The sequence below is a fragment of the Myxine glutinosa genome, chromosome 6 (assembly GCF_964187855.1).
Source record: "Myxine glutinosa chromosome 6, kmMyxGlut1.1, whole genome shotgun sequence".
Lineage (NCBI taxonomy): Eukaryota > Metazoa > Chordata > Myxini > Myxiniformes > Myxinidae > Myxine > Myxine glutinosa.
Genome location: NC_136266.1, coordinates 169340121 through 169367162, shown reverse-complemented (window position 1 = coordinate 169367162; position 27042 = coordinate 169340121). Strand labels below are relative to the sequence as shown.

Below are 27042 nucleotides of genomic sequence, written 5' to 3'. Positions count from 1 at the left end.
GTCGGCCCACTATGGCCTAATGGATCATACTCATGGGATTATTAGGTTTACTCTCCATGAAATGGAGATGGAGAGTCCATGAAATGGAGAGTAACCTATTATTATTCCCAAAGTTTTTCTTATTCTTCCACCCTATTTTGCACCTCTGAAAACTTCATAATTAAGTTTCTCAGCAACTGCTGGTCAGATTGACAGGAAATTTTCATCAAATGATCAGTTAGGCTGGTAGAATTATTTAATGCTAATTATGAGGTCATAGGCCACGTGGTATGGGCGCCATCTTGTAAAATACCTTCAACTTTGCCCCTCTATATCTCCGAAACTGCTCAATGGAAAAACTCGAGTAATGGCTCATTCTAAAGAACTCTGCAATGGGACCAAAAAACATGTTTATTTCGTATATTAAAAATGCTAACGTTAAGACGTTAGAATTCGTCAAGCACATATTTGCTCCCACGAAAATGGTATTTTTTCCCCCAGATCCTTAGTTAAAAAAAACTCAGAATGCAAAAATTTTCGAAGTCATACGTCACATGGTTCGGCCGCCATATTGTTTTTTATGAAAAAAACACGAAAACCCCTTTTTCTCAGCAACGGCTGAACAGATCGAGCCCAAACTTAGCATGTGTAATCGCATACCCATGATGAACAAAAAAGTCAGCGAGCATGACGTCAGGCATCACATGGTTTCAGAGTTATGACGTTTTTAAGCATAAACTAAAAATGCTATCTTCTCCATAATTTGTGAAGATATCGAGTGGAAACTTTACACAAATGTTCCCCATGGGGGGTAGTTTAAGTGATGCTTGAGACGTTTTGATAAGTCACATGGTTTGGCCGCAATAAATAATTGAAGGAAAATCCTAAAAAGCTTCTAACTCTTGAACCACTGCATTGATCGACTTGAATTTTTAATGCAATGTAGCTCACATCAAGCGGCACAAATGTGTAAAATTTCAATATGATTGGTTGTACGGTCTCGAAGCTATACGTCTTTATTGCTGAAAGAAGAAGAAACGCACCATTTTGTCTGACCAGGCCATGTCACTCAGTGCAATTGCCATTTTAATGAGTAATTTCCTTTAAAAACCATTTTATCTGCAATAATTGGACCGATTGAGAGCAAATTTTCACCATAGGAGGGACTCGGTCTGTAGAATATTTTAATGGTAATTATGACGTCACAGGTCACGTGGTTCGGCCGCCATATTGTTTTGAGTGAAAAACACTAAAATCCAATTTTCTCCAAAACGCCTGAACAGATTGAGGCCAAACTTTGCAGGCAGAATCGCATGCCCATGATGAAACAAAAAGTCAATGGGTATGACATCATGCGTCACATGGTTTCAGAGTTATGACGTTTTTAAGCATAAACCTTTAAAACCTAGCTCCTCCCTAATTTGTGATCCAATCGAGGGGAAACTTCACAGATCTGTTCAGCATGTCAGTCTGTTAAAATGTCCTTTTGGAATTTGCGATAGGTCACGTGGTTTGGCAGATATCGTTAATTAAACGAAAATATTTTTAAAATGGATATCTCTTGAATCGCTTCATTGATCGGCATGAAACTTCATGCTATAGTAGAGGTCATGAAGCGTAACAAGTGTGCAAAATTTCAAGATGATTGGATGTACGGTCTGGAAGCTAGAAGTTGTTATTGCGTGAATAAGAAGAGGCTTCGAGTGTGCGAATTCATTATTTATCACATGTACAGACATGAAGGCATCGTTTGACAAGATCTCACAGGGTAATTTTAACCTCAAATAAAATTCTAATTCCAGATTTGTGAATGGCTGAGGTTTACTAGCAATCGAGTAAAACAGATTTGGCCAAATTCCCAGTTTTTAAAAAAAGATCGCATATTCACCCAGAGTTGTGGGTGCTGAAGAAGAAGAAACCTCGCCAAGGCTTCCCAGACCAAATAAATAATTCTGGCTCTGCGATTTTCAGGTTTATTTTCTTTTAAAAATCGCTTTCTCTGCAGTTTTTGCACGGATTGACATGAAATTTTCACCATAGGTGTGCCTGGGCATGAAGAATCTTTTGAGGATAATTATGACGTCACGTGGTACGGCCGCCATCTTGGGAAAACCAAAAAAAATTACATCTCTATATCTCCAAAAGCGCTGAGTAGAAAAGATCGAGACATATCTCACTGTAAAGAACTATCCATGGAGAATAAGCCTTGTGAACTATGATGTCATATTTGCCTACATTATGACGTCGTAATTTGACAAGTACAAAACTTCATCCGATCAGGATGAAAATTTTTGAGCATCATCTCGTGATAAATTGATGGAGAACAAATACAATAATATGAATGCGGGGTTGTTGTAAAGTGTGGGAATGTGTGTGTGTGTGTGTGTGTGTGTGTGTGTGTGTGTGTGTGTGTGTGTGTGTGTGTGTGTGGTCTGTGTCTGTGTGTGTGTGTGTGTGTGGATATGTGTGTGTGTGTGTGTGTGTGTGTGTGTGTGTGTGTGTGTGTGTGGATATGTGGGGATGTGCATGTGTGTGTGGGGGGGGGGGGGGGGGAGGGTGTTGTGTGTGTGTGTGGATATGTGTGTGTGTGTGTGGGGGGGGATGTGTGTGTGTGTGTGTGGTGTGGGGGGAGGGATGTGTGTGTGTGTGTGTGGTGTGGGGGGGGGGGGATGTGTGTGTGTGTGTGTGTGTGTGTGTGTATCGGGGTTGTATCCACCAAGGGGGATTGTATCAAAGCATGTCCAATGAAAGTGGAGTTGTGTGAAAGTAGGAAGGCGGAGTAAACCGGTCATCACTGCCAGCAGTTATGAAGTGGCAGTTCTAGTTTATATGTTGGAACCCATCTGTGGATGCACGAGAAATGACAATGCAGACCCATCGGCCGATGGGTCTGCGCCATCTGCGGATGTGTTGTTCACCTTGAAGGAATGTGTATGCATCAATGGTGGATGAGTATGTTTATTTGAACCTAAAAATAAGCAATTGATGTCATAAATGTTTATAAAGCAGTCCGTGACATGTGGTTTGTCGATAACCGTTTGTCGATAAGATAAAAATAAGATAATGTCGCTCCATTTTAAAACGCTGGTCTACTTCGCTGGTGGCACTGGCAGACTCAGCTCTCCATTGTTTATATAGCAATTCCTGGCATGCCTTAATGGGTAGAAATAGATAATAAAACATTTTAAAATCATCTCTGTTAAATTCCTACCACATGTAATTCCAATGACTGTGTACCTGATTGAAGAGCACCATTGATGCATACACATTCCTTCAAGGTGAACAACACATCCGCAGATGGCGCAGACCCATCGGCCGATGGGTCTGCATTGTCATTTCTCGTGCATCCACAGATGGGTCAGACCCATCGGCCGATGGGACCGATCCACAGATGGGTTCCAACATATATATTAATACAGGGACAGAGGGAAGATAAACCCATCCTCACCCCATCTCCGTTAATCCCTCGCCAATGTCTCCACCGTTGTCCATCTCTTGTGTAATGCAAATGATAGTGAGAGGCAAACTCCTTTCCCAGGCCTCCGGAATGTCTCCCTTGTGTTCCAGCCAATGTGATCATGTACAATCCTCCGAGCCGCACTTGCAAAAACTCACTTGGAGTCTGTTGAACTGGACCCTGTTGAGGGCACACAAAAGACCGCTCCAATAGAATCCTGTTTTCAATCTGTCCATTTGTGCAACTTATTCCAGGCCTTTCCACATGCAGAGTAAAATGAATATATACATACATATTAACATTAAAAATATATATATATAATATTGTGGCGGACACGATGGCTCGCTGGCGCGATTACATAATTCTGCGCACCAGGAGGGTGTCGGCCACGCCCGAGGGGTAGGCGTGGCCTCGGGATATACACGGGGCTCACAGCCCCGAGCACGGCAGTGCTATAGTTTGATCCTTCGAATAAAGATGCTTTGATTACATATGTTGTTGCTTCCTTTATTGGCAAGACAAGTCGTGCGCATAGCACCGCACTACATTGGTGACCTCCGACTAGTTCAGCCGACGCTGACCTACAGAACGCGCCATGACAAGCAGCAACGCGGTAGCGGTGAAACTCCCTGAGTTATGGGAAGCTCAGGCGGAGGTATGGTTCATGCAGGCCAAAGCCCAGTTTCAGCTTGGTGGCATAACGGCGGAAGAGACGCGCTATTTCCACGTCATCGCCGCCCTCGGGCCCGGCACAGCCGCCCGAGTCGTGTCCGTCCTGCGGAACTCACCGGCCGACCAGAGGTACGAGGCACTCAAGCATCGCCTCATCGCCACGTTCGGCCTCACAGAGGACGAACGGGCCGACCGTCTCCTGGACCTTCCCGACCTCAGCGACACATGACCATCGGTCCGAATGGACCACATGCTGTCGCTACTGGGGGACAAAGCACCGGATTTTTTATTCCGGGCGCTCTTTTAACACCAGCTACCGGCCCAGGTACGCCTCGCGTTGGCCGGTTCCAAGATAAAGGAACCCCGCGCGCTGGCCGTCGAGGCCGACAAGTTTTTCGCGGCGTGTGACACGCGGGCGAGCTTCGGTGCGGCCGTCGCGGAGCCCGGGGCTGACGCTGATGCTGATGCACCACACCTCGGGGTTCCCGAGGCTGATGCACACTGCATGGCCGCCGCCACGCCCCGCCCACCACCACCACGAAAACCGCGGCCTCCGCCTTCGCCGCAAACCTGGTGCCATTTCCACGCCAGGTTTGGCCACAAGGCGAGGAGTTGTCACCCGCCGTGCTCGTTCGGCAAGTCGGGAAACTGCCACGCCGGCGCTCGGTAGCGGCCCTGAGCGTCGGCCATTCCGGCAGCCTTCTTTTTATAATGGACACCTTGTCCGGGCACCGCTTCCTATGCGACACAGGGGCACAGGTGAGCGTTATGCCTGCCTCTACGTCCGCCAAGCGAACCGCGGGCCGGGGCCCCGCGTTGCTTGCCGCCAACGGAACACCCATACGCACATTCGGGAAGCGCTGCCTCTCCCTGCGGTTCGGAGGGCAACGCTTCACGTGGACTTTCGTAACCGCCAGCGTGCCCATGGCATTGCTCGGTGCGGACTTCCTCTGTGCAAACGGGTTGTTGGTAGACGTGAAGAACAGACGCCTTGTCCAGGCTGAAATGTTCAGCTCGCTTGCTTGCACACTGAGCAGCTCGTTGAGCGGCTCGCCAAGCGGCTTGCTGAGCGGTTCGGTCCCGGTGAGGTTGGTTTGTACGCTTCCGGCAGCGGACGAGTTCACCCGCCACCTCGCCAGTTTCCCGGCCCTCACGCGGCCCACCTTCTCGGCGGTGGCCGTAAAGCAAGGTGTGGAACATCACATACCCATCGTCGGGCCACCGGTCTGCGCCCAGGCCCGCCGCCTCGAACCGACGAAGCTCGTGGTGGCGAGAGCGGAGTTCGCTACGCTGGAGCGGCTGGGCATCGTGCGGCGCTCCAAGAGTGCTTGGGCATCGCCGCTACACATCGTGCCGAAGCCTGGCGGGGGATGGCAGCCGTGCGGGGACTACCGCCGCCTCAACGATGCCACCACCCCCGGCCGTTACCAGGTCCCCCACATACAAGACTTTTCCGCCCGGTTGGCGAACATGTCCTGCTTCTCTAAGGTGGACCTCATACGCGGCTACCACCAGGTCCCCGTCAGGCCGGAGGACATCCCGAAGACGGCCGTCATTACGCCATTCGGCCTCTTTGAGTTCCTTCGGATGCCCTTCGGTTTGAAGAATGCGGCTCAGGCGTTCCAACGTCTGATGGACAGCGTCTTGTGCGACCTGGATTTCGTCTATGTCTACCTGGACGACATCCTCGTCGCAAGCACGTCCCGTGAAGAGCACCTCCGCCATCTCCGCACGCTCTTCGAACGCCTGCGCCAGCATGGCCTGATCGTGAACCACGCCAAGTGCCGGTTCGGCGTCGCCGAGATCGAATTTTTGGGGCACCGCGTCACCAGGCACGGGGCCATCCCCTTGCCAGCAAAGGTGGAGGCGGTCAAGGGGTTTCCGCGCCCACGCACAATCAGGGGGCTCCAGGGGTTCCTGGGCATGGTGAACTTTTACCACCGTTTCCTGCCCCGCATCGCCCAGCTCCTGCGCCCCCTGCACGAGGCCCTCCGGGGGAAGCCGGCAAAGGTGACGTCGTTTGGACCGAGCAGATGGACGCGGCATTCGCGGGCGCGAAGCTCACCCTGGTTAACGCCACCATGCTCGAGCATCCGGCGCCCGAGTCACCGATCGCCCTCAACACCGACGCATCGGACTACGCGGTGGGCGCGGTGCACGAGCAATGGGTGCGTGGAGCTTGGCAACCGCTGGCGTTTTTCAGCCGGCAGCTTCGCCCGCACGAACGCCGGTACAGTACCTTCGACCGCGAGTTGCTCGGGCTTCACCTGGCGGTCAGGCACTTTCGCCATCTGCTCGAGGGCCGTTCGGTCACGGCCTTCGTCGACCACAAGCCCCTGGTCTTCGCGATGGCCAAGGTCGCCGAGCCGTGGTCGGCCCGGCAGCAGCGTCACCTCTCGGCCATGTCCGAGTACACAACGGACATCCGGCACGTCACAGGGAAGGACAACCCGGTGGCGGATTGCCTTTCCCGGTCCGTCGCCCACGCGGTCCACCTCGGCATCGACTATGCCCGGATGGCGGCGGACCAGACCACCGACCCCGACGTCCAGGCCTTGCGGACCACCGTCATGGGCCTCTGCGTCACCGAGGTGCCGTTCGACGGCGCGGGCACGGCCCTCTTGTGCGACGTCTCCCTCGGGTGGCCTCGCCCCATCATGCCCGCTGGCTGGCAGCGCCGGGTTTTTGACGCCATCCACGGCCTGTCCCACCCGGGCACGAAGGCCTACCAGAGGCTGGTCGCCGACAAGTTCGTCTGGCATGGCCTCCGGAAGGTCATCCGCAATTGGACCAGGACGTGCCTCGCGTGCCAGCGCGCGAAGGTGCACCGCCACACCCAGGCCCCGTTGGCCCCGTTTACGGTGCCCGAACGTCGGTTCGACCACGTTCACGTGGACTTGGTGGGACCTCTGCCCCCCTCGCGGGGTTTCACCCACGTCCTCACCATGGTGGACCGCACCACCCGGTGGCCGGAGGCCGTGGCTTTGGCTTTGGCGGCGACGATGGTGGCGGACGTCGCGCAGGCGTTCATCGCCACCTGGGTTGCCCGGTTCGGCGCCCCCTCGGACATCTCGTCCGACTGCGGCCCCCAGTTCACCTCAGAGCTCTGGGGGGCGGTCGCGCGGTGGCTTGTTGTCCAGCTGCACCGTACCATGGCCTATCATCCCCAGGCCAACGGCCTGTGCGAGCGTTTCTACCGCTCTTTAAAGGCCGTGCTCCGGGCCACCCTCCGCGACGGCGGCTGGGTCGACAGGCTCCCCTGGGTGCTGCTGGGCCTCCGGACAGCACCCAAGGACGACCTGCGCGCATCCGCGGCGGAGTTGGTCTTTGGACAACCGCTGCGGGTGCCGGGCGAGTTCCTCCCCGACTCCACGGCACCATGGTCTGCGGCGCAGCAGCGCTCCACGCTGCAGGAGACCGCCCAGAGGTTCGCCCCTGTGCCGACGGCGCACCATGGGCGCCCGCCAACGCACGTCGCCCCGGAGCTTCGCACAGCGGAGTACGTGTTCGTCCGACACGACGCCCACCGGACACCGCTGCGGCGCCCATACGACGGGCCCTTCCGCGTGCTGGAGACCGGGGCGAAGCACTTCACCCTGGACATCGGCGGTACTCCTGACCACGTGTCCATGGACTGCCTCAAACCGGCCCACCTCGACGTGGACCACCCCCTGCCAGTGGCTCAGCCCCCGCGGCGGGGCCACCCCCCGGCGGGCGGACCCCCGGCACCGCCCAACCCCGCCGGCACGCCGCCCCCCGGTCCCGCACCCATCCCAGGGGCAGCCGGTGGCATCCCGGCATCCCAGACGCCGCCAGCCGCCAGAGGGCACTTCGGCCGGGTCATCCGTTTGCCCCGCAAACTGACCCTTCAGGTGCGCGGGAATTCTGGGGGGGCGCGTGTGGTGGACACGATGGCTCGCTGGCGCGATGACATCATTCCGCGCACCAGGAGGGTGTCGGCCACGCCCGAGGGGTAGGCGTGGCCACGGGATATACACGGGGCTCACAGCCCCGAGCACGGCAGTGCTATAATTTGATCCTTGGAATAAAGACGCTTTGATTACATACGTTGTTGCTTCCTTTATTGGCAGGTCGTATATATATGTTGTGGATATGAGAATGGTGTTTTTTTTTTGTTGTGTAAATTGTTGTAAAAATGTCGCCCTCCTTGCTCCAGTTATGTATAAAGGTCAAAGTGCGTCCCGTAATTAGTTCATAAGCACTCACGTTAGCCAATCATAGATTTCCCCCCTTGTTGACAGTTATTTCCTTATTCTGTGTATTAGGCTAAGGATTTGTCTTCCATTAATTTGACACTCCATTGCACTGCATTAAATAAAGTAGATCCCTCCGACATGGCATCTTCAAAGTGCCAGGTTTGCCAGGTTTGCTGCAATTACCAACTGCATTTGGGCGGTTTTCTTAATTCGCCATTGCTGCCCTTTGGCTGGGGCTAGCTCGAATCGCCCCAAAACCACCATTGGCCACGAGGTAAGGTTCGGGCAAGAAGGGCGTGTCTCCACCTCGTCATAGAGGGGAGGAGTGAACCAGCCGTTGCCGACCAACCCAGAACGAGTGGTTGGCTTTAGAGGGCAGAGAGAGAACGTTTGGGGGAGGTTCGCAAAAGGGTCAAGGGTGGGGCTTATATAACCCGAGGAAGACGCCCCCAGAAGAGTCGAGGAGGGAGGAGATCAGGTCACAGACAAGCCTGAAGGGAGTCCTGCGAGTTTGTGAGAGAGGGAGAGAGAACCCGTCACGCCAGACCCCCCACCAGCAGCGTTGGCTCCACCAGGCAGCTCCGACCCGTTACCCCGTGCACACGACAGGATCGGTGGCATCGGCGGCCGTCGAGGTCCAGCCCGACGTCCCGTGCGGGATCAAGCTCCAGCCAGCTCCGTGCCTTCCTCCCCCTCCAGCCACCCACCTCCTTCCATTCCTGCCTGCAAATTCCCCATTCGTGTGAGTCCGTCTTTTGTTTGTTCTGTCCAGGGTATTAATTAAGCCTGTTTAGATAAGCTAGCAATTTTCACTGTGTCTCCTTGATCTCTTCTGTAAATTATTTATTATCCTTCCTTCTCCTTGGTTACTTTTGGTTGTAAATAGCAAATAAATTATATTCGTATTCCCTACTTCTGTCTTCCTCTTCTTCACATCCGTGTCGCCTTTGTCTTTTCCCTATTGACTAGCTGCGGTGCGATATATATATATATTGTTGTGGATTTGTAATTGCGTGTAAAGACCTCCCTCCTGCCTCCATTCTGTGTATAAAGGTCAAAGGGCGTCCCTTAGTTAGGTCATATACAATCATGTAGCCAAATCATAGATTTCCTCCTTGTTGGTAGTTATTTCCTTATTCTGTGTATTAGGTTAAGGCCCTGTTTTCAACTAGTTAACACTGCATTGCATCGAATTCAAACAAGGTAGTATCCCCTTTCAATTTCCCCAGAACCTCCATTGGATACCCCTTTTGTCAGCCGCATTACAAATTCCTCTGCACGGTTTGCTGCATTCCGCTGTTTCTTTGGGCTTGTGGTTTTCGCCGCAGCTGCTTGGCGGTTTTCACCGCGACTCCATTAGCCATGAGGTGGGCTCGGAGAAGAAGGGGGAGGAGCCGCCGAATCCAGGGCATTGGCCGCCCCTCGTCATCAAGGGCGGAGCCAAAAGGGGCCGTGCGAGCGAACCGGCACTGCAGTAAGCGACCCGGTAGGCGTGCCCAGAGAGCTCGTGGGGAGAGGTCGAGGCGCGCTATAAAAATGCATGCGCATGTGTCAGGACGGTAGTTGGTGGTTGGTTGTTGGTTGTTGGTGGCTGAAAGTACAGTTGTTGCTGAAGGAGGAAGGGTTGATGAAGAAAGAGAGTGGCGTTGGAGGAGGACGAGTTGAGTGTGGCGTTAAGTGGCGTTAAGTGGCATTGAAGTGGAGCTGAAGAGCCTGGAGTCCAGCACGAAGCGCCCATCGCTCGCGGTGAACAATACGCGCCGCTGCACACCAAGGCTTTCCCGCCAAGAACGCGAGTCGACTCCTGGAGCGGGACCTCGACGCCTGCAGTGGCCTGGGCCTTCCCATTCCTCCTTCCAGTCATTCCTGCCTCCATTCCCCATTCGTGTGAGTCTGTCTTTGTTTGTTCTGTCCCTGGGTATTAATTAAGATTGCTATAGGTAAGCTAGAATTTTCACTGTGTCCGCTTCTTCTTCTTCTGTGGTTATTTTCTTATCTTTCCTTCTCCTTGGTTACTTTTGACTTGTACATAATTAGTTAGTGATAAATTATATTTGATCCTCCTTACTCTGCCTTCTTTCCTTTACATCCGTGTCGTCCTTGTCTTTTCCCAATTGAATACCTGTGGCACGATTTGGCCAACGTTCAGGATCGGGTTAGTCCCTGTTAATGGCTCGAACGTCGGGTTGCTAACACCGCTCGGCAATTATAACATCTAAAACCGGGGTTCGAGCGGTACTTGTCTCCCTAGTCTGCGGAGGGACGGATAAAGGTATTCGGGATAAACCCTGGACCCATAACCCTGATCCGTTCCATCCCGTGGGAGAGCGTTACAAGTACCAGGACCGGGGAGACGGCCAGCTTAACAGGACAAGGGGCTAATCACCCCTTGCTAACGGGAGAGCCGTCCCCCGTATCCGTAACAATATTGTAACGGTTTTGAGAAGTGTAACGAATTTGAGAAGTGTAACGGTTTTTGAGAAGTGTAACAATTTTGGAGGAAGTGTAACGAATGTGAAAAGTATGGTTTTGTTATGTGTAACACCCTGGTAATGTAAATAATGGTCGCAGCCATCCTCCTAGTTAATTCCATGAAACTTACACGCAGGCCACGATATATCTTTTTAAATAGTGTATTTCCTTATTCCATGTAGGCTAAATATGTGTTTCCCACTAGATTGACTCTGCATTGTATCAAACGAAATAAGCGTAGGCCCTTCCAATTTCCCCAATCATCTCCGCTCTCCAAAGTTCCTTTCAAAAGCGGTGCGAGTGGTGTTCAATCCCGCAAGCCGCCATTGCCCATGTGCTAATCTCGGAGAAGAAAGGCGTGTCTCCACCTCGTCATAGAGGGGAGGAGTGAGCCAACCCCACTTGGCCAACCAGCACCGCGGTTAGCGACCCGGTAGGCGTGCCCTCGCAGACGGCGGCTTGATTCCGCCCCGAGTGATAAAAGCGACTGTAAGGGACTGCTTCACGAGATGATCTGGGAGATGAGATGAGCGAAGAGGCGACATACGAGAGGAGCGGTGAGATGCGAGACGCTCCAAGCCAAAGGGGAGAGGTACTCGGAGAGGAAACCAGCTTTGGAGGGACGCGCTGAAAGGAGGGAGACGGCTCCACCAGAAGGAGAGGAGCAGGTGTGCCCGAGCCAGCGCGTGACGTCTACAGTATCGGCAGCGGATACGCGACGGAGGTTTTTCCCGCCAAAAACGCGAGGAATTGAGAGCTGCTGCCTCCGACCCTGCCTCCCTCTCCAGCAATCCACCTCAAGCCCTACCTGCCTGCAATATCCCCCGTGTAAGTGTGAACGTCGTCTGTCCTAATCGTTGTCTTGGGGTTAAGTAAATCGAATAGAATAAGCTAACGATGCACTGTGTGACTGCTTCTTCCATCCATTGCTGTAAATAATTTTGGTCGCTCTTTCTTTTTGCTTGTGTGTGTATAATAAATCTGTTCTTCCTCCGTACTCTGTCTTCTTCTCTTTTCATTCTCTTTCGGTCGCTTTAGAGGTTTCCCGATTGAATATCTGTGGTGCGATCTGGTCAACGTCGGGTGGAATCGGGCCAATTGGGGATCCTGTAACGGTCGCGGTTGGACCATCCGCTCGGCCCATCATAACATCTAAAACCGCGTCTGTAACAATTGGTTGTCAGGAGTTGGGATTCGAACCTGGGACTAAATTTATTTAGCCCAAATTTTGGACACCAATTGTGTTAGTAAGTAACAATTGGTGTCTGGGAGTGGGATTCGAGGCCCGAACCAAATATTTAAAAGGTGTAGAAAAAAAAAATTTGGTCAAAATTACGAGCTGCTGAAATTTTGTTGTTTTATAAAACCTGAATTTTGAGATCGCGCCATGGACAATCAAGGCGATCGGATGTCGGTGGGAGAGATAGACGGGGTGGAATCGACCCAGGACCTCGGGGAAATGTATGTGGAGGAAAGGGAGGAGGAGAAAAATGGCAATGTGGTTGCGGAGGTTTCAGACGCACAAAATGGCGCTCTTGCGCACGAGGTTGGGGCAGCTGCGGCCGCACCCTTGGTACTACCAACGGTGGCCCAAATGCAAGCCTTCATGGCCCAATTCATGGTGGAAATGCAGAGGGAAAACGACATTATGGAACGAATGGAAAGCAGAATGATAGGGGTAATGAGGGCCGATAGGGAGGAAAGGGGGCAGAGGAACAGAGACCGCAAGTTGGGCGAAAGGGTCCCAGGGGTGCACGACGAGGTAACGCGGGTCGAAAAGCGCTGGTTGAGCGAAGCGGAGGAAAGCGCGGGTACAATGACGGGGGTAGAAATCGCGACACGGGGTTTGGAAAAGCCGGCGACCGATGAGGTAGAGGGAATTTTATTAAAGCCAACGGTCGTCGAGGTGAGTACAGAAAAAGCGGAAGTGGGCATTGAAATTGAAGAGATGACGGAGGTAGCCCGGGAATTGCAGGGAGAAATGGAATATGTGCAAAGTCCCTGCTCACATCACGATGCTGTGCTTAATCCAAACTAGGGCATGCCCATACTATATCTATATCTAAAATTATATCCCCCCCCTCTATTTACATGAAATGGTTTGGCCCAAAGCGAACGGCTTGCGAGTACGGTGACAATCCCCCCCCCCCTCTATTTACATGAAATGGTTTGGTCCAAAGCGAACGGCTTGCGGAGTTTGGTAAAGAAATCGCCATAGCATGCACAAACGCGCAGGAAAGCGAAAGAATCGCAAATTAGTTTTAATTAGTTTTAAAACATAGTTTAACGCCAACATAGCGGCAACATAGTTTGCCAACGTGAAATAAATGAATACGCTCTCAAATGTGCCGTCCGAGGCAGAGTCTGTTCGCCACGTTCGGCACACGTGATAGCTCGCTGCTCTCTGATTGGTTGAATCGTTTTTTGGACATAGCTCGGTAACTACTTCTCCGATTAATATGAAACCTTGAAAAGGCACATCCTCGGGTCCCCAGCAATATACCTGGCAAGTTTAAAGTATATCGGACCCGTGGTTGTCGAGAAACAGCGGTCACAGACATACAGACATACAGAGATTACTGGAATTATAGATAGATGGAAGTTTGCAGGTTTTGGTGCAGGGAGGAAGAAGAACCCCGAAGGTGAGACGTGCTGTTGTGTATTGTGCTGGGAGATTTTGTAAGAGGATGTTTAGCGACAAAAGAATTGTCGCGCGCTTGGGATCGAGGAAGCATCCGGGCGTTGGTGAAGGGTCCCGTGTGAGTGGAAATGGCACGCGTGTGAAAAAAAAGTGTGCGTCAAGGGGTGAGCGTGTTACGAAGCGCGAGTGTGATACCGAGTGCGAGCGAGAATGCACGTCGGGGTGCACGGAGTGTGACACGAATAGTGAGTTGGTGATGGCGCAGGTGCGAGAGGGCACATTGGAGCGCGAGTGTGAAACCGAGTGCGAGCGAGAATGCACGTCGGGGTGTACGGAGTGTGACACGAATAGTGAGTTGGTGATGGCGCAGGTGCGAGAGGGCACATCGGAGCGCGAGTGTGAAACCGAGTGCGAGCGAGAATGCACGTCGGGGTGTACGGAGTGTGACACGGAGAGTAAGGTGGTGGTGGAACGTGTGCGAGAAAGCACACCTGAATTGGTGGTAGCGCGAGTGTGGGAGAGCCCATGTGAACGCGTTAGTGGGTGGATGCCAGAGTGCACGCCCATGGTGAGTGTTACGGAGGACGTAACGGAGGAGAGGAGTGGACCAAAGTGTGCGCAAGAGTGTGTGCGAGAGGTGTGGTGTGTAACAGGGAGAGCGTTGGTGGATTGTACGGACGGCGTTGGAACGCCGGGTTTTGTGAGTGTGAAAGGGGTAGCGTATGCGTGTGAGCATGCAAGTAAAGCATCGACGGTAACCGGGTTAGCGGTTAGGGCGACGGATAGCCGATGCGAGCACTCGGGGCGCGGGGTGCTTTGTTGGGTGCGAGGCCCGGCGCGGGTCGATGCTGCGTCGCTTCTCTTCGAAGCGTCGTTGCCGATTCGGGCTTGGCCCCGCCCCGCACGGTCGAGTCCGGGCCTTGGCGGGCGAGGCGACCGGTCCGGTTCAAGGGCGAGTGGGAGGAAGCGGTACGGTGCCCCCTCGTGGGGACGGGGTTCCGACCGGGGGAGATTGAGCCATCGGGCCCGGGACCACAAGGTGCCGCGCCGAGATGGTGCGTGGAACCTCGGTCCAACCAAACCACCTCCCTTGAACCGAAAGCCGGACGGATTCAACCTGCAGGCGACCAAACCACCCGAATTCATTGCTCGGCTTTACGAACCGAGTTTAATGATGTCATGACGCACCGAGGCTAGGATATAGCGGACTGTGATGATGATGGTAGTGATTTGATACGAAATTTATAATAGTGGGTAGAATTGGCAGTAAATGGAAAATTTTTGAATTGGTTGGAATTTGGACGAGCAAAATTGATAATGGAGAGACCCCCGATGTGGTGGGATGGCAAATCCACCATCCCTCACGGAAGGGGGGGCAAATGCGCTATAGATTATGGGGTTGATGGCAGTGAAAACTAGCCCGGGTGGGTTAGGATATCGTGTGTAGGGCCCTAGAAGATGACATTAGGTGACGTTAAGATTAGTTAGTGACTGATACCTGTAGTGGGGACGCAGGTAGTTTAGGATGGATGATAATGACGTGGGAGCGCAATAGTTTAAAGGGACGACTGGGAAGCGCAAGTTTCAGAGGGGAGTAGTTAGATGAGATGATGCCGTGTGGTTGAGGATTGAACAGGTGTGATTGAACAGGTGTGATTGCACAGGTGTGCAACTGAACAGGTGTGTGGAGCAGTGTATGAGGGAGTAGTGGTGATTGCGTGTTGTGTTGACCAAATGGTCCAGGAAGAAAGGAGGGTGTAGGTGGCACCAGGTGTGAGGGCACAGGTGTGCAACAACAGGTGTATGTGGCTGTGTGGAATAAATGGTAGTGTGGAATATCTGGAGTATTGGGATGGATGGTCGTGGAGTGAGTATGGTGGAAATTGTGGAGTGGAGTGGATGGTGCGAAGGTGTGAATGGGGGAAGAGTGGACCCCCATCACGAATACCCGGGGCGGGTAGTGCAAGTGTTAGGTAGAGGGTACAGGTAAATTGTGGTTGGATATTGGCATCTGTGGTGCGGGTGAAAGAATGGTCTTTGGATGGGTGCATTAGTGTTGTGGAAATGGCTGGGCGTGTAGCCTGTTAGTGTGTGTAGTTGGTTGGGCGCTCCACCACTGTGAGGATGTCGGCCAGGTGAGGCCGCAGGTGGGCTCTGGGAGCCGGTAGTAGTTGTTGTGGATGGGGCCCGAGGATCCGGAGGACGGACCCGGGTAGCCCAGTGCCAGAGGGCACCGAGTGGGGTGACAGAGCCAGGAGGGGCTTCCCCCAGTTAGTTAGGTTAGGGTGAGGAGCTAGGTAAGCTCGGGTGGCAACTGCAGTGGTGGAGGTGTGCAAGTGGGTAGACCTGCTGGGAGAGCTACACGTCGCAGCCCAGAAATTGTGCGAGGGCACCGGGAGATGAATCGGGGGAGTGAGACCCCAAATTGAGAAGCACCACAGTTTGGTCAATGGGAATTTGGTTTTTAGAACCCATAGTGTAAGTGGCCAATGGATTGGCAGGGAAAGACCCCGGGTAGTGTAAAGTGTGTTAAAATCATTTAGAGGATAGTTAGGATGAAGGATCTCCTCGCACCATCTGCATCCACTCACCTGATGTGACAGGTACTCCACACCATGCCATGTTTTGATTATTTTTATGATGCAAATGTTTGGATTGTGAGACGCATCATGACGTGGGTGTGACATTGTGCGTAATTCCATCTCTCCCTCCTTATGAGGATTGATGATGAATTGGTGATGGCAAATTTTGAAGTCGAGGGATTGTGGAGACGAATTTGGTATAGGGGAAATATGGGGAAGACGTGACAGTAGTGACGAATTGGTAATGTGTAGATTTTGTACATATGGGGTAAGGGCAAGGGTAGTGTAGGTGACAGGGGGGTGACGTACGGTAGGGACGAGCTTTCTCACTTCGCCCTCCGTACGCATTTCGCCTTGCATTGCCTTATTGACGTGTACCCTTGTGACCTTACCCCTCGCTCAATTGTCTTCCCCCCTTTTGTTTCCCACTTGAGGACCTGTGCGCCATTGGGTGCCGAGGGGAGCGTGCGTGAGGTGACCATTGTGCGCACGAGATTCCCAGAACCAGCATGCATTGCGTTGATGTACCACTTTATGGACCGCTGTTCTGCGGCCAAGTACCACTTGATGGACCCCAGGTTCTGGGGCAGGGCACCTCTGTTGGAGACCGGCCATAGTGGCCAGGGAATCTTGCTTGCGGACCTCGGTAAGGTGGCACCTATGCCAAACAGGTGGACCACCCTTAGTTGGCCCCTGAGGCCCTAAATAAAAAACGAACACAAGTTGTGCTTTTTTATATTTCCAAGTAGGCCGCATGAAGCCAGAAGACGTCGGGAAGAACATCGGCCCAGCAGAGAAAGAGAAGACCACCACCAGTTGTTTTGTTGTGTTTATTATGAACCATGGTGACTGCGCACCGAGTGGTGCTTTTGGTGCTTTGTGGTGCTTTTGGGTGCTTTGGTGGTATTGGTACTGGTGCATCGATGCAATGCGTGCTGTCTCCTCCCTCCCAACAGGAATTTCTTTTTCTTGTTCCCTAAAAAAAAAAAAAAAAAAAAAACACAGGTCCTGGGTTGCGTTGTAAATAAGAAATCACGTCATTGTAAATAATGCTCCCCACCGTAAATGTATAGTTTGAGAATAATTCCGTAATTCGGTTAGCTGTGGGCTTGAGTCTGTTAGACAGGGTGCAATGCAATAGGGGGACATACTTATTTGTGTTTTAAGATTGTCACACTCAGGGTCAGGTTAATTGTAGAGGGAATTACACCTACGTGTCACACTAAGTTAAAGTTTTGTAGGCCCGAGTACAGGCCTGAAGAAAGGAGGGTGCAGTGTAACGGTTTTGAGAAGTGTAACGAATTTGAGAAGTGTAACGGTTTTTGAGAAGTGTAACAATTTTGGAGGAAGTGTAACGAATGTGAAAAGTATGGTTTTGTTATGTGTAACACCCTGGTAATGTAAATAATGGTCGCAGCCGTCCTCCTAGTTAATTCCATGAAACTTACACACAGGCCACGATATATCTTTGTAAATAGTGTATTTCCTTATTCCATGTAGGCTAAATATGTGTTTCCCACTAGATTGACTCTGCATTGTATCAAACGAAATAAGCGTAGGCCCTTCCAATTTCCCCAATCATCTCCGCTCTCCAAAGTTCCTTTCAAAAGCGGTGCGAGTGGTGTTCAATCCCGCAAGCCGCCATTGCCCATGTCCTAATCTCGGAAAAGAAAGGCGTGTCTCCACCTCGTCATAGAGGGGAGGAGTGAGCCAACCCCACTTGGCCAACCAGCACCGCGGTTAGCGACCCGGTAGGCGTGCCCTCGCAGACGGCGGCTTGATTCCGCCCCGAGTGATAAAAGCGACTGTAAGGGACTGCTTCACGAGATGATCTGGGAGATGAGATGAGCGAAGAGGCGACATACGAGAGGAGCGGTGAGATGCGAGACGCTCCAAGCCAAAGGGGAGAGGTACTCGGAGAGGAAACCAGCTTTGGAGGGACGCGCTGAAAGGAGGGAGACGGCTCCACCAGAAGGAGAGGAGCAGGTGTGCCCGAGCCAGCGCGTGACGTCTACAGTATCGGCAGCGGATACGCGACGGAGGTTTTTCCCGCCAAAAACGCGAGGAATTGAGAGCTGCTGCCTCCGACCCTGCCTCCCTCTCCAGCAATCCACCTCAAGCCCTACCTGCCTGCAATATCCCCCGTGTAAGTGTGAACGTCATCTGTCCTAATCGTTGTCTTGGGGTTAAGTAAATCGAATAGAATAAGCTAACGATGCACTGTGTGACTGCTTCTTCCATCCATTGCTGTAAATAATTTTGGTCGCTCTTTCTTTTTGCTTGTGTGTGTATAATAAATCTGTTCTTCCTCCGTACTCTGTCTTCTTCTCTTTTCATTCTCTTTCGGTCGCTTTAGAGGTTTCCCGATTGAATATCTGTGGTGCGATCTGGTCAACGTCGGGTGGAATCGGGCCAATTGGGGATCCTGTAACGGTCGCGGTTGGACCATCCGCTCGGCCCATCATAACATCTAAAACCACGTCTGTAACAATATATATATATATATATATATATATATATATATATATATATATATATATATATATACGTATATATAATTAATTTCAAAACACCCACCTCGTCACAAGTGTGCCTCACTGACCAGGTCTTCAGTCTATGAACTAATTTAATCTCAGCATGTTTGTATTTAATGTAACAATGGAATTTGCTTGTAGATTTTAACGTTTATTTCTTTATTATTTCGGATAATTCGTGTTTTAAAATTGATTGTTTGTGATGAAAGAGTCTCCAAATTCAGTCTACAAGGCCTTTGTCCGTAGCTGAAGGGAGTACCACTCTCCTCTATGTGCAGATGCCACAACATCACATCTGTCTCTCCTGGATTCTGTGGAATACAAAGCTCTCAAAAGATAATGGAATCTCCAACGTTGAGGCCGGAAGTACAAGGTCTTATGCTTTCACATTGCAGGAAGGTCAGTGGTCTCTCTGTTTTCTTCAACCTCTTCTCTGATATTTCTCCCTCTACTCTCTGTCGTTTGACCATTTCCAGAAACTCCATGAGGCATGTGTTCTTCCAGTAAGGTTAAACACCTGCTTAAACTTCCAAAATCCAGACTGATTGCAAAGACCAACTTTTTTTCTTCCTTGCTTCCCTTTCGCATATGGAACCACCTTCCTTAAGCCGTTCTTTCCCACTCTTCCCTTCAGTGCTTCAAGGAAGCAGAGCAACACCACCTCGTGTCAAGCCATGCTCCCCTTGCCAGTCGTGCCCAATTGTTTCCCCCACCCTCACCCTACTGGCAATTAAACCTTGCTCTTCCATGAGCCTCGCTCCGATAGAGAAAGAGAACCAGCTTAACTTATAGACCCACCAGAAACCACCGTTCTCATTCCTCACCTTTGGACACCATGCTCCATCACCTTCCTCTCCCTCCAGCCTATAAAATAAAAATTCGCACACCATGCAACTCTTTCACCATACAAAAATAAAAAGTAAATCAAAATATACAATATTCGATGTGTCTTTGTTGTGCGTTTGTTTGTTTGTTTGTTTGTTTGTTTGTTTCACTTTGATGCACATGCACTCCTGCACCGAGGAAATGAATTAGCTTAAAACTCAAAGTGTGTGGCGTGGGATTTAGGGAGTTGGGACTGTCACAGACAACTTGTGTTTTAATATTTAAATGTGGGAATTATAATAATACTCTGCTGTGCACATGGGGGAAGAGAGACTGGCAAAGAGAGCGGATAGGCTGAGGGAGTAAGGTCGGAGGAAAAGAGGTGGGACGCGGTTGAGATGGGAGGATTGTGTGAGGAGGAATATCAGTAAGGTGGTGGGAGAGTGGAGAGATTTGGCTGAGTACAGGAGGAAGTGAAGGGGTATCGTGATCAAGGCGCTCTTGGACATCACCCCTTATAAAGGGAGGAGGAGGAGGGTTGCAGGCGTCGGCTGCAATGGACCACCTAGCATACACCACTCCACTCCCCCCCCCCCCCCCCCCCCACCCACCATCGTGTGAGGCCTCGGCCACATAGCCTATGTTACCCCCACACAAAGTTGTATTTGTACCCTGAGTTTGGAGTTTGTAACTTAAGAGACGTGGCCCTGTATAGAACACATGCAATCAAAGAGGAGGAGAGAGATCTTTGCCTTTTATAGGTGTATACATCAGATCGGTCCATATAGCATGCTCTATACAGAGACTTAGAGGCGAGACAACTTAGAGGCTTAGACAACTTAGAGGCGAGACAACTTAGAGGCGAGACAACTTAGAGGCTTAGACAACTTAGAGGCTTTGACAACTTAGAGGCTTAGACAATGAGACAACTTACAGATGAGACAACTTAGACGCTTAGACAACTTAGAGGCAAGACAACTTAGAGGCTTAGACAATTTAGAGGCGAGACAACTTAGAGGCGAGACAACTTGACAACTTAGAGGCGAGACAACTTTGAGGCTTAGACAACTTAGAGGCGAGACAACTTTGAGGCTTAGACAACTTAGAGGCGAGACAACTTAGAGGCGAGACAACGTCGAGGCGTAGACAACTTAGAGGCGAGACAACTTAGAGGCTCAGACAACTTAGAGGCGAGACAACCTCGAGGCTTAGACAACTTAGAGGCGAGACAATTTAGAGGCGAGACAACTTCGAGGCTTAGACAACTTAGAGGCGAGACAACTTAGAGGCTCAGACAACTTAGAGGACATTGAACAACTTCGAGGCTTAGACAACCAGGCAACCTAGAGGCAACGTAGAGGCGAGTTTGTGCATCTCTATGCTAGGCCATCCTATGATATGAACAGATATCGTCAGTCAACATATGATATGAACACCTAACAGATATGGTCAGTCAACATCACAACTGCATGAGATTGAAGTTTTGATACTTTCGTTCGGAACGTCTTAATGGGGTTTAGGAGTTTGCAGCTGCAGACTTATTCTGCCCGAGCCCGCATAAACGAGGCCATAATACTCACCTGCCATACTTTGCAGCTGTGGTGCCATACCATTGGCTGGAGGCACTCAGTTGATTATCCGTTACACGACCATCCTGGACTCCCAGCGCGTAGCGACATGTCCCTGTATCCAAAATACATATAAATCCGCACGTCATATTATGGCATGAGGCAAATTATTGCAAGTTATACTTTTTGTAAACAAAGAAAACATTTAATATTTTGTTTTGATTAAATACCGATGGTGGAATTTAGTTGCTTTGAAGTAAGACAAATAATACAAGGCCGATCAAGGAAGTAATATTAAAGAGTAAATCACCAGAAATTATCATTGAGCAAGGATTTGCCCAGGTAGGTCAAGTACATGGACATGTATGTGATTGGCCCTTGAGAGAGAAGTTGCACGCCTGTAATGCTGGATGTAAAAGTGTGTGGATGTTGAGAGACAGAAGAGTCAGTGCAAGAAAGAAGAGATCAACGTGTGTTTCTGAGACAAACACACACACACACACACGTGTGTGTCGATACTGAGGAACAGGCTTATTTTAGCTGAGGCTAATGACTGCACCTGAGCTGCTGCGTTATGATTTTCACCAATCATAATACAAACAATTACTTTGCACAAATGTATTTGTTGTGTTTGTGATATTACATTTTATAAGCAATTTAGGTTGAATGTTTTTTTTTTCAAGAAAGAACCCCTCAGCACACAAATAGGGGAGGGGTAGGTGCAGACTGGAGGTTTCGGACGATTACACCTCACCACAACAAAATTCACAACACCTCACCACCACGTAATTCAAAACACCTCACCACCACGTAATTCAAAACACCTCACCACCACGTAATTCAAAACACCTCACCACAAAGAAATTCACAACACCACACCACCACGTAACTCAAAACACCTCACCACCACGTAATTCAAAACACCTCACCACCACGTAATTCAAAACACCTCACCACAAAGAAATTCACAACACCACACCACCACGTAACTCAAAACACCTCACCACCACGTAATTCAAAACACCTCACCACCACGTAATTCAAAACACCTCACCACCACGTAATTCAAAACACCTCACCACCACGTAATTCAAAACACCTCACCACCAAGTAATTCAAAACACCTCACCACCACGTAATTCAAAACACCTCACCACCACGTAATTCAAAACACCTCACAGCCATAAAACACGAAATAAAAACACCTCACCACCACAAAATTAAAAACACCTCACCACCACGTAATTCAAAACACCTCACCACCACGTAATTCAAAACACCTCACCACCACGTAATTCAAAACACCTCACCACCACGTAATTCAAAATACCTCACCACCATAAAACACGTAATAAAAACACCTCACCACCACGAAATTGAAAACACCTCACAGCCATCAAGCACGTAATAAAAACACCTCACAGCCATAAAACACATAATAAAAACACCTCACAGCCATAAAACACGTAATAAAAACACCTCACAGCCATCAAGCACGTAATAAAAACACCTCACAGCCATAAAACACGTAATAAAAACACCTCACCACCACGAAATTGAAAACACCTCACAGCCATCAAGCACGTAATAAAAACACCTCACAGCCATAAAACACGTAATAAAAACACCTCACCACCACGAAATTAAAAACACCTCACAGCCATAAAACACGTAATAAAAACACCTCATAGCCAGCATAAAACACGTAATAAAAACACCTCACAGCCATAAAACACGTAATAAAAACACCTCACAGCCATAAAACACGTAATAAAAACACCTCACCACCACGAAATTGAAAACACCTCACAGCCATCAAGCACGTAATAAAAACACCTCACAGCCATAAAACACGTAATAAAAACACCTCACCACCACGAAATTAAAAACACCTCACAGCCATAAAACACGTAATAAAAACACATCACAGCCATAAAACACGTAATAAAAACACATCACAGCCATAAAACACGTAATAAAAACACCTCACAGCCATAAAACACGTAATAAAAACACATCACAGCCATAAAACATGTAATAAAAACACCTCACAGCCATAAAACACGTAATAAAAACACCTCACAGCCATAAAACACGTAATAAAAACACCTCACAGCCATAAAACACGTAATAAAAACACCTCACAGCCATAAAACACGTAATAAAAACACCTCACAGCCACGAAATTAAAAACACTTCACAGCCATAAAATACGTAATAAAAACACCTCACGACCACGAAATTAAAAACACCACACAGCCATAAAACACGTAATAAAAACACCTCATAGCCATAAAACACGTAATAAAAACACCTCACAGCCACGAAATTAAAAACACCACACAGCCATAAAACACGTAATAAAAACACCTCACGACCACGAAATTAAAAACACCACACAGCCATAAAACACGTAATAAAAACACCTCATAGCCATAAAACACGTAATAAAAACACCTCACAGCCATAAAACACGTAATAAAAACACCTCACCACCACGAAATTAAAAACACCTCATAGCCATAAAACACGTAATAAAAACACCTCATAGCCATAAAACACGTAATAAAAACACCTCACAGCCATAAAACACGTAATAAAAACACCTCACAGCCATAAAACACGTAATAAAAACACCTCACAGCCATAAAATACGTAATAAAAACACCTCACAGCCACGAAATTAAAAACACTTCACAGCCATAAAATACGTAATAAAAACACCTCACAGCCACGAAATTAAAAACACCTCACAGCCATAAAACACGTAATAAAAACACCTCACAGCCATAAAACACGTAATAAAAACACCTCACAGCCATAAAATACGTAATAAAAACACCTCACAGCCATAAAACACGTAATAAAAACACCTCACAGCCATAAAACACGTAATAAAAACACCTCACCACCACGAAATTAAAAACACCTCACAGCCATAAAACACGTAATAAAAACACCTCACCACCACGAAATTAAAAACACCTCACTACCACGTCATTTAAAAACACCTCACTACCACGTCATTTAAAAACACCTCACTACCATAAAACACGTAATAAAAACACCTCACAGCCATAAAACACGTAATAAAAACACCTCACAGCCATCAAGCACGTAATAAAAACACCTCACAGCCATAAAACACGTAATAAAAACACCTCACAGCCATCAAGCACGTAATAAAAACACCTCACAGCCATAAAACACGTAATAAAAACACCTCACCACCACGAAATTGAAAACACCTCACAGCCATCAAGCACGTAATAAAAACACCTCACAGCCATAAAACACGTAATAAAAACACCTCACCACCACGAAATTAAAAACACCTCACAGCCATAAAACACGTAATAAAAACACCTCATAGCCATAAAACACGTAATAAAAACACATCACAGCCATAAAACACGTAATAAAAACACATCACAGCCATAAAACACGTAATAAAAACACATCACAGCCATAAAACACGTAATAAAAACACATCACAGCCATAAAACACGTAATAAAAACACATCACAGCCATAAAACACGTAATAAAAACACCTCACCACCACGAAATTAAAAACACCTCACAGCCATAAAACACGTAATAAAAACACATCACAGCCATAAAACACGTAATAAAAACACCTCACAGCCATAAAACACGTAATAAAAACACCTCACAGCCATAAAACACGTAATAAAAACACCTCACAGCCATAAAACACGTAATAAAAACACCTCATAGCCATAAAACACGTAATAAAAACACCTCACAGCCATAAAACACGTAATAAAAACACCTCACCACCACGAAATTAAAAACACCACACAGCCATAAAACACGTAATAAAAACACCTCACCACCACGAAATTAAAAACACCACACAGCCATAAAACACGTAATAAAAACACCTCATAGCCATAAAACACGTAATAAAAACACCTCACAGCCATAAAACACGTAATAAAAACACCTCACAGCCATAAAACACGTAATAAAAACACCTCACAGCCATAAAATACGTAATAAAAACACCTCACAGCCACGAAATTAAAAACACTTCACAGCCATAAAATACGTAATAAAAACACCTCACAGCCACGAAATTAAAAACACCTCACAGCCATAAAACACGTAATAAAAACACCTCACAGCCATAAAACACGTAATAAAAACACCTCACAGCCATAAAATACGTAATAAAAACACCTCACAGCCATAAAACACGTAATAAAAACACCTCACAGCCATAAAACACGTAATAAAAACACCTCACCACCACGAAATTAAAAACACCTCACAGTCATAAAACACGTAATAAAAACACCTCACCACCACGAAATTAAAAACACCTCACTACCACGTCATTTAAAAACACCTCACTACCACGTCATTTAAAAACACCTCACTACCATAAAACACGTAATAAAAACACCTCACAGCCATAAAACACGTAATAAAAACACCTCACAGCCATCAAGCACGTAATAAAAACACCTCACAGCCATAAAACACGTAATAAAAACACCTCACAGCCATCAAGCACGTAATAAAAACACCTCACAGCCATAAAACACGTAATAAAAACACCTCACCACCACGAAATTGAAAACACCTCACAGCCATCAAGCACGTAATAAAAACACCTCACAGCCATAAAACACGTAATAAAAACACCTCACCACCACGAAATTAAAAACACCTCACAGCCATAAAACACGTAATAAAAACACCTCATAGCCATAAAACACGTAATAAAAACACCTCACAGCCATCAAGCACGTAATAAAAACACCTCACAGCCATAAAACACGTAATAAAAACACCTCACCACCACAAAATTAAAAACACCTCACAGCCATAAAACACGTAATAAAAACACATCACAGCCATAAAACACGTAATAAAAACACATCACAGCCATAAAACACGTAATAAAAACACCTCACAGCCATAAAACACGTAATAAAAACACATCACAGCCATAAAACACGTAATAAAAACACCTCACCACCACGAAATTAAAAACACCTCACAGCCATAAAACACGTAATAAAAACACATCACAGCCATAAAACACGTAATAAAAACACCTCACAGCCATAAAACACGTAATAAAAACACCTCACAGCCATAAAACACGTAATAAAAACACCTCACAGCCATAAAACACGTAATAAAAACACCTCATAGCCATAAAACACGTAATAAAAACACCTCACAGCCATAAAACACGTAATAAAAACACCTCACCACCACGAAATTAAAAACACCACACAGCCATAAAACACGTAATAAAAACACCTCACCACCACGAAATTAAAAACACCACACAGCCATAAAACACGTAATAAAAACACCTCACGACCACGAAATTAAAAACACCTCATAGCCATAAAACACGAAATTAAAAACACCTCATAGCCATAAAACACGTAATAAAAACACCTCACAGCCATAAAACATGTAATAAAAACACCTCACGACCACGAAATTAAAAACACCACACAGCCATAAAACACGAAATTAAAAACACCTCATAGCCATAAAACACGTAATAAAAACACCTCACAGCCATAAAACATGTAATAAAAACACCTCACCACCACGAAATTAAAAACACCTCATAGCCATAAAACACGTAATAAAAACACCTCATAGCCATAAAACACGTAATAAAAACACCTCACAGCCATAAAACACGTAATAAAAACACCTCACAGCCATAAAATACGTAATAAAAACACCTCACCACCACGAAATTAAAAACACCTCACAGTCATAAAACACGTAATAAAAACACCTCACCACCACGAAATTAAAAACACCTCACTACCACGTCATTTAAAAACACCTCACTACCACGTCATTTAAAAACACCTCACTACCATAAAACACGTAATAAAAACACCTCACAGCCATAAAACACGTAATAAAAACACCTCACAGCCATCAAGCACGTAATAAAAACACCTCACAGCCATAAAACACGTAATAAAAACACCTCACAGCCATCAAGCACGTAATAAAAACACCTCACAGCCATAAAACACGTAATAAAAACACCTCACCACCACGAAATTGAAAACACCTCACAGCC

At 48.2% G+C, this 27042-nt stretch overlaps 1 protein-coding gene across 3 annotated transcripts in view; it reads right to left on the bottom strand.

Moving 5' to 3' along the window:
• The window catches only part of LOC137412694 (discoidin domain-containing receptor 2), a 140884-nt gene that overhangs the window by 101493 nt on the left and 12349 nt on the right, over positions 1-27042 (bottom strand). For all 3 annotated transcript variants that reach the window (XM_068097979.2, XM_068097981.2, XM_068097982.2), the window contains exons 3-5: positions 20960-21062; positions 19379-19418; positions 3428-3616 (exon numbers count right to left, since the gene is read on the bottom strand). In XM_068097979.2, coding sequence (XP_067954080.2) covers positions 3428-3616; positions 19379-19418; positions 20960-21062 — 332 coding nt within the window. The remainder of the gene's footprint in view (positions 1-3427; positions 3617-19378; positions 19419-20959; positions 21063-27042) is intronic.